Consider the following 16,565-nt stretch of genomic DNA (forward strand, 5'->3'; position numbering starts at 1 on the left):
TTGGTACCTGTTAGTCCATTTTTGGGTTCTGTAATTCTGCTGCTGTTTTGTTCCTTCAGTTTTTCCTTTGTTCCTATACTCCTCAGATGAGTGAAATCATTTGGTATTTCTCTTTCTCCGCTTGGCTTATTTCACTGAGCATAATACTCTCCAGCTCCATCCATGTTGCTGCAAATGGTTGGATTTTTCCACTTCTTATGGCTGAGTAGTATTCCATTGTGTATATGTACCACATCTTCTTTATCCATTCATCTACAGATGGACATTTAGGTTGCTTCCAATTCTTGGCTATTGTAAATAGTGTTGCGATAAACATAGGAGTGCATCTGTCTTTCTCAAACTTGATTGCTGCGTTCTTAGGGTAAATTCCTAGGAGTGGAATTCCTGGGTCAAATGGTAGGTCTGTTTTGAGCATTTTGATGCACCTCCATACTGCTTTCCACAATGGTTGAACTAATTTACATTCCCACCAGCAGTGTAGGAGGGTTCCCCTTTCTCCACAGCCTCGCCAACATTTGTTGTTGTTTGTCTTTTGGATGGCAGCTATCCTTACTGGTGTGAGGTGATACCTCATTGTAGTTTTAATTTGCATTTCTCTGATAATTAGCGATGTGGAGCATCTTTTCATGTGTCTCTTGGCCATCTGTATTTCTTTTTTGGAGAACTGTCTGTTCAGTTCCTCTGCCCATTTTTTAATTGGGTTATTTGTTTTTTGTTTGTTGAGGCGTGTGAGCTCTTTATATATTCTGGACGTCAAGCCTTTATCAGATCTGTCATTTTCAAATATATTCTCCCATACTGTAGGGTTCCTTTTTGTTCTATTGATGGTGTCTTTCGCTGTACAGAAGCTTTTCAGCTTAATGTAGTCCCACTTGCTCATTTTTGCTGTTGTTTTCCTTGCCCGGGGAGATATGTTCAAGAAGAGATCACTCATGTTTATGTCTAAGAGGTTTTTGCCTATGTTTTTTTCCAAGAGTTTAATGGTTTCGTGACTTACATTCAGGTCTTTGATCCATTTTGAGTTTACCTTTGTATATGGGGTTAGACAATGGTCCAGTTTCATTCTCCTACATGTAGCTGTCCAGTTTTGCCAGCACCATCTGTTGAAGAGACTGTCATTTTGCCATTGTATGTCCATGGCTCCTTTATCAAATATTAATTGACCATATATGTTTGGGTTAATTTCTGGGGTCTCTAATCTGTTCCACTGGTCTGTGGCTCTGTTCTTGTGCCAGTACCAAATTGTCTTGATTACTATGGCTTTGTAGTAGAGCTTGAAGTTGGGGAGTGAGATCCCCCCTACTTTATTCTTCTTTTTCAGGATTGCTTTGGCTATTCGGGGTCTTTGGTGTTTCCATATGAATTTTTGAATTATTTGTTCCAATTCATTGAAGAATGTTGCTGGTAATTTGAGAGGGATTGCATCAAATTTGTATATTGCTTTCGGCAGGATGGCCATTTTGACGATATTAATTCTTCCTAGCCATGAGCATGGGATGAGTTTCCATTTATTAGTGTCCCCTTTAATTTCTCTTAAGAGTGACTTGTAGTTTTCAGAGTATAAGTCTTTCACTTCCTTGGTTAGGTTTATTCCTAGGTATTTTATTCTTTTTGATGCAATGGTGAATGGAATTGTTTTCCTGATTTCTCTTTCTATTGATTCGTTGTTAGTGTATAGGAAAGCTACAGATTTCTGTGTGTTGATTTTGTATCCTGCAACTTTGCTGTATTCCGATATCAGTTCTAGTAGTTTTGGAGTGGAGTCTTTAGGGTTTTTTATGTACAGTATCATATCATCTGCAAATAGTGACAGTTTAACTTCTTCTTTACCAATCTGGATTCCTTGTATTTCTTTGTTTTGTCTGATTGCCGTGGCTAGGACCTCCAGTACTATGTTAAATAACAGTGGGGAGAGTGGGCATCCCTGTCTGGTTCCCGATCTCAGTGGAAATGCTTTCAGCTTCTCGCTGTTCAGTATAATGCTGGCTGTGGGTTTATCATATATGGCCTTTATTATGTTGAGGTACTTGCCCTCTATTCCCATTTTGCTGAGAGTTTTTATCATGAATGGATGTTGAATTTTGTCAAATGCTTTTTCAGCATCTATGGAGATGATCATGTGGTTTTTGTCTTTCTTTTTGTTGATGTGGTGGATGATGTTGATGGATTTTCGAATGTTGTACCATCCTTGCATCCCTGGGATGAACCCCACTTGGTCATGGTGTATGATCCTTTTGATATACTGTTGAATTCTGTTTGCTAATATTTTATTGAGTATTTTTGCATCTACGTTCATCAGGGATATTGGTCTGTAATTTTCTTTTTTGGTGGGGTCTTTGCCTGGTTTTGGTATTAGGGTGATGTTGGCTTCATAGAATGAGTTTGGGAGTATTCCCTCTTCTTCTATTTTGTGGAACACTTTAAGGAGAATGGGTATTATGTCTTCTCTGTGTGTCTGATAAAATTCCGAGGTAAATCCGTCCGGCCCCGGGGTTTTGTTCTTGGGTAGTTTTTTGATTACTGTTTCAATTTCTTTGCTTGTAATTGGTTTGTTTAACTTTTGTGTTTCTTCCTTGGTCAGTCTTGGGAGGTTGTATTTTTCTAGGAAGTTGTCCATTTCTTCTAGGTTTTCCAGCTTGTTGGCATATAGGTTTTCATAGTAGTCTTTAATAATTCTTTGTATTTCTGTGGAGTCTGTCGTGATTTTTCCATTCTCATTTCTGATTATGTTGATTTGTGTTGACTCTCTTTTTCTCTTAATAAGTTGGGCTAGAGGCTTATCTATTTTGTTTATTTTCTCAAAGAACCAGCTCTTGGTTTCGTTGATTTTTGCTATTGTTTTATTCTTCTCAATTTTGTTTATTTCTTCTCTGATCTTTATTATGTCCCTCCTTCTGCTGACTTTAGGCCTCATTTGTTCTTCTTTTTCCAGTTTTAATAATTGTGATGTTAGACTATTCATTTGGGATTGTTCTTCCTTCTTCAAGTGTGCCTGGATTGCTATATACTTTCCTCTTAAGACTGCTTTCGCTGCATCCCACAGAAGTTGGGGCTTAGTGTTGTTGTTGTCATTTGTTTCTATATATTCCTTGATCTCTATTTTGATTTGTTCATTGATCCATTGATTATTTAGTAGCATGTTGTTAAGCCTCCATGTGTTTGTGAGCCTTTTTGTTTTCTTTGTAGAATTTATTTCTACTTTCATACCTTTGTGGTCTGAAAAATTGGTTGGTAGAATTTCAATATTGTGGAATTTACTGAGGCTCTTTTTGTGAGCTAGTATGTGGTCTATTCTGGAGAATGTTCCATGTGCACTTGAGAAGAATGTATATATCCTGTTGCTTTTGGATGTAAAGTTCTATAGATGTCTATTAGGTCCATCTGTTCTAGTGTGTTGTTCAGTGCCTGTGTGTCTTTACTTATTTTCTGCCCGGTGGATCTATCCTTTGGGGTGAGTGGTGTGTTGAAGTCTCCTACAATGAATGCATTGCAGTCTATTTCCCTCTTTAGTTCTGTTAGTATTTGCTTCACATATGCTGGTGCTCCTGTATTGGGTGCATATATATTTAGAATGGTTATATCCTCTTGTTGGACTAAGCCCTTTATCATTATGTAGTGGCCTTCTTTATCTCTTGTTACTTTCTTTGTTTTGAAGTCTATTTTGTCTGATATTAGTACTGCAACCCCCGCTTTCTTCTCACTGTTGTTTGCCTAAAATATGTTTTTCCATCCCTTGACTTTTAGTCTATGCTTATCTTTGGGTTTAAGGTGAGTTTCTTGTAAGCAGCATATAGATGGGTCTTGCTTTTTTATCCATTCTATTACTCTATGTCTTTTGATTGGTGCATTAAGTCCATTTACATTTAGGGTGACTATTGAAAGATATGTACTTATTGCCATTGCAGGCTTTAGATTCGTGGTTACCAAAGGTTCAAGGTTAGCTTCTTTAGTATCTTACTGCCTAACTTAGCTCGCTTATTGAGCTGTTATATACACTGTCTGGAGAGTCTTTTCTTCTCTCCCTTCTTATTCCTCCTCCTCCCTTCTTCATATGTTGTGTGTTTTGTTCTGTGCTCTTTTTAGGGGTGCTCCCATCTAGAGCAGTCCCTGTAGGATGCCCTGTAGAGGTGGTTTGTGGGAAGCAAATTCCCTCAGCTTTTGCTTGTCTGGGAATTGTTTGATCCCACCATCATATTTAAATGATAGTCGTGCTGGATACAGTATCCTTGGTTCAAGGCCCTTCTGTTTCATTGCATTAAGTATATCATGCCATTCTCTTCTGGCCTGTAGGGTTTCTGTTGAGAAGTCTGATGTTAGCCTGATTGGTTTTCCTTTATAGGTGACCTTTTTCTCTCTAGCTGCCTTTAAAACTCTTTCCTTGTCCTTGATCCTTGCCATTTTAATTATTATGTGTCTTGGTGTTGTCCTCCTTGGATCCTTTCTGTTGGGGGTTCTGTATAATTCCATGGTCTGTTCGATTATTTCCTCCCCCAGTTTGGGGAAGTTTTCAGCAATTATTTCTTCAAAGACACTTTCTATCCCTTTTCCTCTTTCTTCCTCTTCTGGTATCCCTATAATACGAATGTTTTTCCTTTTGTATTGGTCACATATTTCTCTTAGTGTTGTTTCATTCCTGGAGATCCTTTTATCTCTCTCTATGTCAGCTTCTATACGTTCCTGTTCTCTGGCTTCTATTCCTTCAATGGCCTCTTGCATCTTATCCATTCTGCTTATAAATCCTTCCAGGGATTGTTTCACTTCTGTGATCTCTTTCCTGACATCTGTGATCTCCTTCCGGACTTCATCCCACTGCTCTTGCATTTTTCTCTGCATCTCATCCCACTGCTCTTGCATTTTTCTCTGCATCTCATCCCATTGCTCTTGCATTTTTTTCTGCATCTCTGTCAGCATGTTCATGATTTTTATTTTGAATTCTTTTTCAGGAGGACTAGTTAGGTCTGTCTCCTTCTCAGGTGTTGTCTCTGTGATCTTTGTCTGCCTGTAGTTTTGCCTTTTCATGGTGATAGAGATAGTCTGCAGAGCTGGTACAAGTGACCGCTGGAAGAGCTTCCCTTCTTGTTGGTTTGTAGCCTTTTCCTGGGAGAATAGCGACCTCTAGTGGCTTGTGCTGGGCAGCTGTGCGCAGACAGGGCTTCTGCTTCCTGCCCAGTTGCTTTGGGGTTTATCTCCACTGTTGCTGCGGGCTTGGCCTGGCTGGGGCTGTTCCTCCAAAATGGTGGAGCCCCGTTAGAGGGGGAGCAGCCAGGAGACTATTTATCTCCGTAAGGGGCCTCTGTGCTCCCTGCTGCCCAGGGGGTTAGAGTGCCCAGAGATCCCCAGATTCCCTGCTTCTGGTCTAAGTGACCTGTCCTGCCCCTTTAAGATTTCCAAAAAGCACTCTCCAAACCAAAACAACAACAGCAACAATGAGAGAGGGAACAGAAAGGAAAAAAAAAAGAAAAAACACGCGATTTTTTTTTTTTTCCTCAGGTGCCGGTCCCAGGCACCCGCGCACTGGTCCTGCTGCCCTGTCTCCCTAGCACCAGGGTCCCTGTCCTTTCAAGGCTTCCAAAAAGCACCCACCCACCGGTCCCGCAGGGAAGGAACGCTCAATATTCTTGGTCCTCAGGCACTGGTCCCACGCACCCGCTCACCAGTCCCGCCGCCCTGCCTCCCTAGCACCGGGGTCCCTGTCCCTTTAAGGCTTCCAAAAAGCACTTGGCAAAAAGAGAGAAAAAAAAGGGGAAAAACGCGCGATTTCTTCCGTCCTCAGTTGCTGGTCTCAGGCACCCACCCACCGGTCCCACAGGGAAAAATGCGGGATATTCTTTGTCCTCAGGTGCCGGTCCCAGGCACCCGCTCACCAGTCCCGCCGCCCTGCCTCCCTAGCACCGGGGTCCCTGTCCCTTTTAGGCTTCCAAAAAGCACTCGCAGAAAAGAAAAAAAAAAGGGGAAAAACGCGCGATTTCCTCTGTCCTCAAGTGCCGGTCTCAGGCACCCGCCCACCGGTCCCGCAGGGAAAAACGGGGGATATTCTTTGTCCTCAGGCGCCGGTCCCAGCCACCCACTCACCAGTCCCGCCACCGTGCCTCCCTAGCACTGGGGTCCCCGTCCCTTCAAGGCTTCCAAAAAGCGCTTGCCAAAAAGAGAAAAAAAAAAAAAAAAAAAAAAGGGGAAAAACGCGCGACCTCCTCCGTCCTCAGGCACCGGTCTCAGGCACCCGCCCCCAGGTCTCGCAGGGAGAAACGCGGGATATTCTTTGTCCTCCGGCGCCGTTCCCAGGCACCTCCTCACCGGTCCCGCCACCCTGCCTCCCCAGCAACGGGGGCCCGTCCCTCTAAGGCTTCCAAAAAGCGCTCGCCAAAAAAAAAAACTGCTCCGGTTTCTCTCCACCCGCCGGGAGCCGGGGGGAGGGGCGCTCGGGTCCCGCCGGGCTGGGGCTTGTATCTTACCCCCTTCACAAGGCGCTGGGTTCTTGCAGGTGTGGATGTGGTCTGGATGTTGTCCTGTGTCCTGTGGTCTCTATTTTAGGAAGATTTTTCTTTGTTATATTTTCATAGCTCTATGTGTTTTTGGGAGGAGATTTCCACTGCTCTACTCACGCCGCCATCTTGGCTCCCAATGTTAAAACATTTTTTATGGGTGTCTATTATCTCCTTCATCTTCTCAGTAACCCTCAGAAGTAGGTGATCCCATGAAACATATGAGAAGGTGGAGAGTTAAGGGGTTCAGTAATTTGCCAGTAAGTGGAAGAGTCAGGATATAAATCCAGGGACCTATGACCTCAAAGCCTACCCCTTAACTACCCTTCGCCTTTTCTACAAAGAAGCTGGACTGCAAAGGCAAGTATCTAGTTTCCTATTCAGATAATTGGAGTTCACAGCTAGAACTCTATTTCATCTCTTCCCAAATTTAAAAAACATCAACAACAAAAAACACTGGAAGGGAAGGCAGGGACCAGAGCAGAAGCAAGGCAGGCTGGCCATACAAGGAAGGCATTAGGTGAACTTGCTGCAGCTGGCAATCTATTTTCTTCCAATTTTCAAAAAAATACAGGGCAAATGGACACTACATTATCTCTGCCTCCCATTTGCTTGTGGAAATCAAGCTTTTAATGTAGCATCAGGCCCCCTAATGCAGGGCCCAGAAAGGTTTACGGGTAACTGACATTTTTCATTGTGATGATATGGCTGTCATAAAAAAAAATATATATATATAGTAATGAAAATTGTCTATTAAAATGATTTAGATTGTTGGAAGCATTTTAAAGTTATATTTTATAAACAATGGACCCAATGTGGGAATTCATGAACTCTTTTGAATCATCTACTTGGGAAAAGAAGAGAGAAAATAAGTCATATAAAGGGAAATTATTAATAACTTTAAAAATCCTCAAGGAATTATATATTTACCAAAAAATTGATTAGAATATTTTGTTTTGATAAAAGAATGAATTTAAAGATTGGGAAGCAGAATTGAGGGGAAAAATAGGTCCATCTGAGTATAGAGAGGTATCAACATCAGGCTTCCTTGGCATCAAGACTGTAATTGCTTCTATGTAATGATTTAGTAACGATCAGAGGAGTGAAAGCTCCACGTTTATAGCTAGTACTTGGTATCTGTGGGTAATGGAAGGTTACAGTGATGGAGGCAAACAACTAAAACCTGTAAGTATGGAAACACGTGGTGGATGAACTTCTGGGTGAAATATGCATTTAGAAAAAATAGTCTAAACTTCATAGAGTTGTATATGCTTTAAAAACTTTCATGTAATAATAAAGTGAAATATAAACAAATAAATACACTGATAAAATACTGAATAGTAGATGAAGAGTTAAAAGTTGCATGTTAGAAAAAGGATTTAAGCATCAGTTGCTATATGGAGACATCTAACCATGTGTTATTCAAAGAGAACTGACTACTCTGTTCTTTCCCATTATTTTTAAACTATGTCCTCTTTCTGCAGAGTGACACAGACAGAGAATGAGAATATAACACAAGTTAAAAATTGTGTTTGTGTTTGTGTGTGTGTGTATAAAATTGTGTAACAATCTTGTACTGACCTATATGCCACAGCCAAATCCATCACCCTAGTTTGTCTGTAAAATCTTAAACTTCAAATAATCCATTCTCAGACTGTAACGTCCTATTTTTTCAACTTCTTCCTATGTTTCAATCCCAATCACGTGTTTCCCTACTTCATTAAAGTCTTCCTAATTCTCCCAGATTATCAGAAGCCTTCTGTCTTTCTATTTCCTTTCCAGGCCAACGCAAACCATATGGCTAGTCATATGAATTACAATCCTGTAATCTATTTCCTCTGATGATGTTGGAGAAAAACAGTAATGCTGTTAAAAGATAAACTGAGGCACTATTCAGATCAGGCAATGCCAAACTGAAAATGATCAGAGCACTCCTCAAGAGCCGGGGAAGTTTTTTATAAAGACGCAGAAGCAAAGCAAGGACATTACTTGATTGATTATTGCTTAAGCTATTAGCTATTAAGTTGCCTTATTTGGGAAAGCCTAGTTGGCTGTTTGTGATTGGTTGTACTCAGATTTCATTTATTCCTGTTGGAGTGTGTTGACTCTGGTTAAGGGTCTGGTGTGCTTACATAGGCTTCTACGGCCTCCTTGTTTAATTACTTTAACAATGCGAAACTCACAAGGCAGGAACTCCGGCAAACCACAGTTTCCCGTACTCAAAAGAGAACATTCCATTCTCTTAGATGTCAAAAGGCTAATCATGTCTCATTCCCTTTTACTTCTATAGAATTTTGCCGCTTGTGTTGGACAGTTTAGTCCCTAAACACCCAGAGTTCATTCTTCCATACTGTGCCCAGGTCCTGCTTATGTGATCCTCATCACCTCCTGCTGGAAGTATTGCCCTCTGTCAGTCTCCCCTCTACAGTCCACATTTAGAAGTTACCCTCCTAGAATACAAATATGACCATGCCAGCCTCCTGATTAAAGTGCTTAAATACCATCTTTTTAGGACCTACAGGATAAAAGCCCAACTCCTGAACGTGCCATATTTAAGGTGTTTCACAAAATTTCTCTATAATATTTCTTTGCATATCCTCATTTTCTGACATTCTCCACATTTGCAGGCAAATGCTACTGTACAGAAAATACACAATTCAAATTAAATGTCTTTTATCAGAACTACTAGTTGGAATCATAACTGATAGGCTTTTGAATTTCTAATTCACTTATTTGACATTTATGTAGTAGCCACTATAGGTGTTTTAAGTTTCAGAGTTTCCAATTAAAGGACAGAAAGCACTATTCCAAATAATTTTTTAAGAAGGGAAGATGTAAGTATAGCAACAGACATTTCAGTAAACTCTCAAGAGAGTTCTAATGTGGGAGAGATGGCATTTTGTTCGGTGGAAATCAGAGGAGGCTTTGTGGAAAAGGTAGCTGGGTCATGAAAGGTGAGTAAAATTTAGAAAGAGAAGAGAATGGAAGAGCATTTTAGGTAGAGAATAACACCAATCAAGGCAAAAGAAGTGGGGAAGTATAACTAGGGAATATGGGAGGAAGCAGGAGAAAGATGAAAGGCTAGAAAGGTAAAATGAGGCCAGAGCACACTAATCTTTTAAAGACTGGTTAATGGACTGGGCTCTAGCTAGTTAGCATTAGGAGTCAATGAAAATTTCTATTAAGAGATTGATGAAATTAGATGGTGACATGATCAAGTGGATCACAATGCAGAGAAAGTAAACAGCCTGTGTGTGGTATGCTGTTGGCATGTCCTGGGAGGTACGAGAGCCAGAAAGATTGCAGGAGAAATTTCAAAGCAGAATCCACAGCAGTTAGATGAGCAAAGAAAGGAAGGAGAAACAGGTCTAGCTCAGAAAAATTAAGATAAGGATTTCCTGAGGGTGATTTCCACTCTTTCAACACTAAATGCAATGGTGTATTTTTCTCTAAATATATGTATAACAATAACAATATTTTACACAGCAGTAATAGTAGTATAACTTCACTCAGGTTCCAGGACCTGATTCCCATGTGTGTTAAGTATGTGGGAGCGGGTCTTGCCATACATACTAACACCAAGCAATTCTAGAACACCAGCAGGGTGTTGGAGAACTCAACTCCATTCTGATGGTATCCACCTGAAGATAGCACCAGATTCCCCAGGTTAAAGGCTCCATCCTCCAAGACTACCCTCCACCCCTGACTCCAGATGCTAGTTGCAAGCCCCAGGCAGTGTGCCTCTGACCTACCGGCTATAGACTGGAGGTTCCCCTGACCTCCCCCTTAGGTTCTATTAATTTGCTAGAGTGGCTCACAGAACTCAGTTAAATACTTACATTTACCAGTTTAATAAAGTATACAAGTTAACAGCCAGATGGAGAGGCATAGGGCAAGGTCCCAAATAAAGGAGTTTCTATCCTTATGGTGCTTGAGGCCTGGCTGGGTGGCACGTGGAGGCGATTTGGTTTCCCAAGCCTAGAAGCTCTCTCTCACCAAGTAGTAGGATCCAATTGAGCAGACCAAGTAATGCAGAGCAGAGAGAGCAAAAGCAAAAAAGCTCTTCTCAAGGGTTTTGCATAGTCATGAATGACTACACTATTGGCCGTTGGCTGATCCAACCTCCAGCCCCCACCCTTGGGTGGGGGTCCAACAGTCTCTCATTAACATGACAAAACACCTGTTTCACCTTTAAGACTGCAGTGTTTTTAGGAATAGTGGATGAAGACCAAATATATCTGTTAAATAAATATTTGGTCATATGAATGACCAAATATGTATTTCTTATGACTCATTATGTAATAATGAGAAATTTCTGCATCCAATTAAGCAGCATTTATATTTGCATTTGCCTAAATGAGATTTCTTGTACTTTCTTTCTTTTGGCAACTTTTTAAAATACTTAATATTTAAAATTTATTTCATAGTCTGACTTTACACTTTAAGATTAATGGTTTTATTATTTCCCTTCTCTTCCTCCTCTTCCTTTATGTGTGACAGCTTCTACTGGATATGGTTGGGTCCCCTGATGAGGATCTCCAGGAAGCTGCAGCTGGTTGTATATCCAACATCCGCAGGCTGGCTCTTGCTACAGAAAAGGCAAGATACACTTGAAATGTGGACAGACCTCAAAAGCTACCAAACTTTACATGACATGGAACATACCACTCTCATGGCCAGGAAGCCTAAATTAGGGAACACTTAATAGCAAATCCTTTACAGACACATGTCTGAATGAAAACATAGCATTGAAAATGCAAAGAATGCTGTTCATCTAAAATTGCATGAATATTTTTGTTCTATTTCATATTTTAAGGATATAACATATAATGAAATGTAAGGCCAATAAATCTGTGATAATTGTCCAGGAGTTTAAGAATGTATGTACACAGTATATGTATTTCAGTGGTGCTTTTGTACTTGTCTTGATTTTAATAAAAGATGTGGCCTTCTTGTTGTTAAGTTTTAGTCATTCATGAATGTCTTTAGAATTCCCTTTCTGTTAAACCTATCTAACTGTCCTCTCAATTATGGTTTTGTCTGTTTGATCACTTGCAACCCACAGGAGAGTTCTAATGAGATGTGCTGATTTCACAAACTGTTGCTAGAATAGAATTCAAAGTTGAGCAGCTGGACCTGGAGAGATCATCCCAAGGTCATTCCAAATTTCTCCTCAATACTATCAAATATATGAGAAGATAATGTGTCACTGGCACTGTACCAGATAATGCAAATCACAAAAACATAAGCAATGAGTGTGATTTTTACTTTTGGACTTATGAAGCATAAACATTTCTATGTTTTATTTCCTTCACAGCTTTGACCAACACTTTTATTAAAGAAATTAATTTGTGCTGATATAAGGATAATATTACTTCACATAAAATGCTTTGAATTTCTGAACTTGTTTTCAGCACACAGAGTACTTTTTAAAAAGTGACTACAAAGGATTAATAGCATTTATCAGGTCACAGAAACATTAGAAGCCACTTAGAAGAATCACATATGTAACCTCCATGTACTGAAATGTTTGGGAACTAATTGTCCCAGGCATCTAATACTAGCCAGGGAAACAGCTTTGTGTGCGTCAGCCCCATAAGCCAACAATCTCAGTTAATGTTTTAAAGAGCAGGCAAGCAGGTTTTATTGAAAAATATTAAGTAATATGTATGTTTGTAATAATTTGGAGATCATAAACTTAACTGATTTAAATATAAATAGTTTATATGAAATGAAAAGCCCATACAGGATGAAAATTATAATAGTGACAGATTCTCCAATAACAATATAAGGCATCTCTGAGAATTTTAAAGTTTTGTAAAACAATTTCATCTTTGCTGCTTTTCAAAGGAGATTATAAAAGTGGATAACAGGAATAAGGAAATGGCTAACAAAGAACTGAATTTAAATAATAGTGTAAATTAAAAGTAGATTATTTCTAATATTAGTTACCATTTAGCTGTGTTTCACTAACATTAAAACTACATCTAGAAATCATGGATTATGACAGTTATCGAAAATGAATAAATATATTACTGTTATAATTAAAGAAAGTTTTCACCGTTGTCTTAAGATTTTTAAATATTTCTGAAATCAGTGGGTCCCTGGAGTAAAAAGAAGCAACAGGAAGAGAAAACAGCAGCATCCCAAAGGACCTGGATGAATAGTAGAGAAGGATGGTTCCTCTACAATATGCTTGACAGAAGAAGGAAGCTTGGGGCTTCCACTTGTGTGGTTAATAAATGCATAAAAGAAAAGCAACACTGCCATTTTAAAAGAAAATAAGCATTTGAAAACAGATAATGGAAATTAACATGACAATCTTCTTGTGTATTTGTAAGAATATTTTAAAATTCCTAACCAGAAATGTAGTACGTTTAGAGTAAACAAATCAGAAGCTGAATTTAAAAGTTATTTTTTGGAGTGTGTGCATGCATGCATGCATGTGTGTGTGTGTGTGTGTGAAATGGCATAACAGAAAACTCTGATCTGACTAGAAAAATGTCAAGGGCAGTGAAAGCACCCACAGCTATTAGAGAACACATATGCAGCCCATCCACCATCTCTCTGCTACTGCGTGTTGTGAGAGCACTCTATTTGTTTTTTTATTAAGATATCATTGATATACAATCACATAAGCAACACTGTGGATACTAGATTGCCTCCATTATCAAGTCCCCCCCACATACCCCATTACAGTCACTGTGCATCAACGTAGTAAGATGCTATAGAGTCACTACTTGTCTTCTCTGGAGAGCACTGTTTTTTTCTCAGTTTCTGTGTAAGGTTTTTTTGTGTTATACTTATTTTCTGCTATTTAAAACTGGCAACATTAATTCTGTATACATTTTCAGCATCAAGGTTCTTCTTTAGGCTTTATTCTTCCTCAGGACATCCTGGGAATCCAATATGCTCTTGGTGATAACCAGCTGTTTCAGTTTGAAAGGAGTTTAAGGTGGAAACGAATTTTAACTAGACATTATTCAATCTTCCACTCCCTTTGATTTGCAAGGTATCCTCTTAGATATCCTTGCCATGATCATTCTGCTCTTTGTAGTCAATGTTTTTCTGCTCCCATTAGGATGACTTGTGCTAAAGACAACTTTTCTTTTTAAAACTTCTAGGTTCTGAAAGTTAATGGAAGGTCAGTTTTATTAGGGAATGGCATTGCAAATCCTGTTATTTTAATAGATTTTGGTGTACCATTATGCATCTCTAAGGCATGTGCATGGAACTCAGAGACTATGATCCAAAATATTTGGAAAATTTATTTCCACTTAGGAAACTGAGAATCTCAGTGGTTGATAAACAGACGGTTAACCAAGAGCCCTGAGTAAATTCTTTCTTTTTCTTTTACCTAATGGAGTTAGGTTTAAAAGATAAAGAAAACTTCCAAAGAAACAGTCCAAATAATTGAAGATGTTTTACCTTGTAAAACATGTGTCTCCTTACTGTTTTCACTAAATTATATACATCCATTCCTGTAATCCAGTGAAACAATAAGAAAATACACTGACTTAAGAACTTCACTACTTCAAATGCACTAAATGTCCCCCCAAACAACGATGATCCTCATGTACTCAAGTAGAAAATAGAATTCTCTCTCTCAGTAAAGATGCACTGGCCAAACTGTACATAATACTAGTAGGTGGAGGCACTGCCTTAGGTACTTCGTACTGGTGATCTTGTTTAAGATACAGAGTCAGTAAAATAGATAGATAATCTCTTATCACACTATGGTCTATCTAAATGGTTACCACCATTCTGCAAGGGCAATTTGACAATGCACACCAAAAGCTTTATACTTTTGTGTGCCTTTTGGATTATGCCAAATGTTTGTCTATAAGGGCATTCACCAAACCATTGTTTATAATGGTAAAAATGTTAGAAAAATTTATTTTTTCAATTATGGTTCAGACACACAATGAAAACATATTGTAGAATAGTAGTTAATGACATAGAAAGCTTTTCATAAGATGAATAATATTAATTTACTAACTTTATAAATTTTGTCTGAATAAATCTAATAGAAATACACTCCCAATCCAAATGTGCCAACCAATAAATAAATATAGAACAGTTTCATAGACTTCTGTTCTTCTCTAAAGCATCATTTCTCTTCTCTGTGTTATTTATTTATACTCTAATTGTTACATTAATTTCCTCTCATTATAGCAATTGTTTTCTTTTTTTACCTCCATTGTAATAATCTCTGTCTCCAGCTTCTGCCCCCACTTTCTCTGACAAATAGTTATTACATTTTCTGGCTCTTAAAATATTTTATGCTTGCTTTATATAAATGCAAGATGTACGGTTAATATTTCAATAAATTTCTGATGCACAACTGTCATGGCTGACTTGAAATTGTGTAACCAGATGGAATCCTTATACTCCCAATCCACTGTTTTCAAATTTTGAACTAAAAGTAATTTATTCTTTATTTGCATCTGTCAAGACAAAAGAGGGCTTTCCTTTTTTCAGTTAATGCCACCCTGATTCATTAGTTGATAAAAAGGCATCCTTTGTAAATTACCTAACTGGCCCATGATGTTCAGAGTTAAGATTTGTCATTACAGTTTAGATTTATGTCCTAATTTATTTTCACGATTGAAAGGTATATAGTGCTTATCAATAAGGTTCATATACCCTTGGAGAATCTATAGCTGGTTGGCTTGCTCATAAAGGAAGACTATAGATCAAAATGGAGTTCAGACAAGAGAATGAGGATAATTAAATGCAAATCCTTTCTCACTACTGGAAAGAAACTGACCTTTGTCAGTAGATGAGTTACATTAACAATTACAAATTTAAATGTCCACAAGGACCAGTTAAATAATGCAAATGAGTGAAAAGAGCTAGATATGTTGTTTTTTCTAAAATATAATATGGTGGGGAAAAAGATGGTAGTGTGAGAAGTGAGTCAGAAATCTCCTAAAACCACATATAACACAAAAATATGGCAAATACAACTAATCCTGAAAGAGTGAACAGAAAGAAGACTGCAACAGATGGCTTACATCTGGGGAAAAGAGAGGACCTCACAGAAAAAGGTAAAGTAGCAAAGCCCCCACCCCAGCTCACTAGCAGGAAGAAGATAAATGGAGTGGAAAGTGAGTAGAAGCCCAAGACTGATAAATGCACAGCCCTGGAGATCTACAATGGGAGCACAAACCCACATTGCATTGTGCTCTGGAGATTAGAGAGGTTGGAAAGCAGGGACAGGAGGATTATTTGGAGAGACTGAGATTCCAGCTGCTTATGGAGAATAGGTACCCACAACTGGCTGCTCTGGAACAAAATAAAGGCAGGTACTTGCAAAGACTTCCCAACAGTGAGAGGGCTGCTAAAGGGGAAAGAATTACACAGAGCTTGCTGCTCAGGAGAAAGGAGAGGTGGAAAAAATCATCTCAGTACACTTAGCCCTGCAAGTTGGAAACTTTCAAGAGATTCAGGTGCTCCATCCCACTGGATAACAAAGCAGTCCAAAGGCCCTTCACCATGATATGCAGCCTGCTGCTCTCCTCCAGGATGGCACCTGATCACAAATCGGCCATTGCACTGAGCCAGCTGGAGGGCAGCCCTGCCTAAGGCAGGTACAGGTACAGAGGCTGTTCCCTCTACATTCAGTGCACTAGCCCTGACAGTGAAGGCAGGCACTGGGGCTGGTAAGCAGGAAAAAGATCTGTCCTCCTGGCAGGTATGGCACCACACCTGCTATCACTCCACAGGCTAGGCAACTCCAGACAGTAGAGATCCTGGGCACTAAAGGGTGCCACCTACACAAAGTATCATTCTATATTATTCAAGTAGAAATGAAATATCAAAAGAACCTTGTTTGATCCCAAATTCCTCAAACACCAGAAAGAGGGCACAGTGAAAATGAAATCACCAATCATCTTGATAAACATTTCAAAATAAAAATCATAAACATGATCAAAGAGCTACAGAAAAATATTCAAGATCTCAGGGACAAATTCAATAAAGTGATAGAGACTTTGAATAATACAGTATCTGAAATAAAACATACAATGGAGGGATTTAAAACAGATTTGATTAAGTAGAGAAGACAGTAAATGGAAAAGA

At 39.1% G+C, this 16,565-nt stretch overlaps 1 protein-coding gene across 5 annotated transcripts in view; it reads left to right on the plus strand.

Annotated features, from left to right (window-relative positions):
• The window catches only part of ODAD2 (outer dynein arm docking complex subunit 2), a 185,109-nt gene extending 168,744 nt beyond the window's left edge, over positions 1 to 16,365 (plus strand). For 3 of the 5 annotated variants that reach the window (XM_073229029.1, XM_073229030.1, XM_037026785.2), the window contains one exon: positions 10,983 to 16,365. In XM_073229029.1, coding sequence (XP_073085130.1) covers positions 10,983 to 11,096 — 114 coding nt within the window. In that variant the 3' untranslated portion in view covers positions 11,097 to 16,365. The remainder of the gene's footprint in view (positions 1 to 10,982) is intronic. The other 2 variants (XM_073229027.1, XM_073229028.1) reach the window with 1 other exon arrangement.
• Positions 16,366 to 16,565: the final 200 nt, after the last annotated feature.

This window comes from Manis javanica, chromosome 2, assembly GCF_040802235.1.
Source record: "Manis javanica isolate MJ-LG chromosome 2, MJ_LKY, whole genome shotgun sequence".
Taxonomy (NCBI): Eukaryota; Metazoa; Chordata; class Mammalia; order Pholidota; family Manidae; genus Manis; species Manis javanica.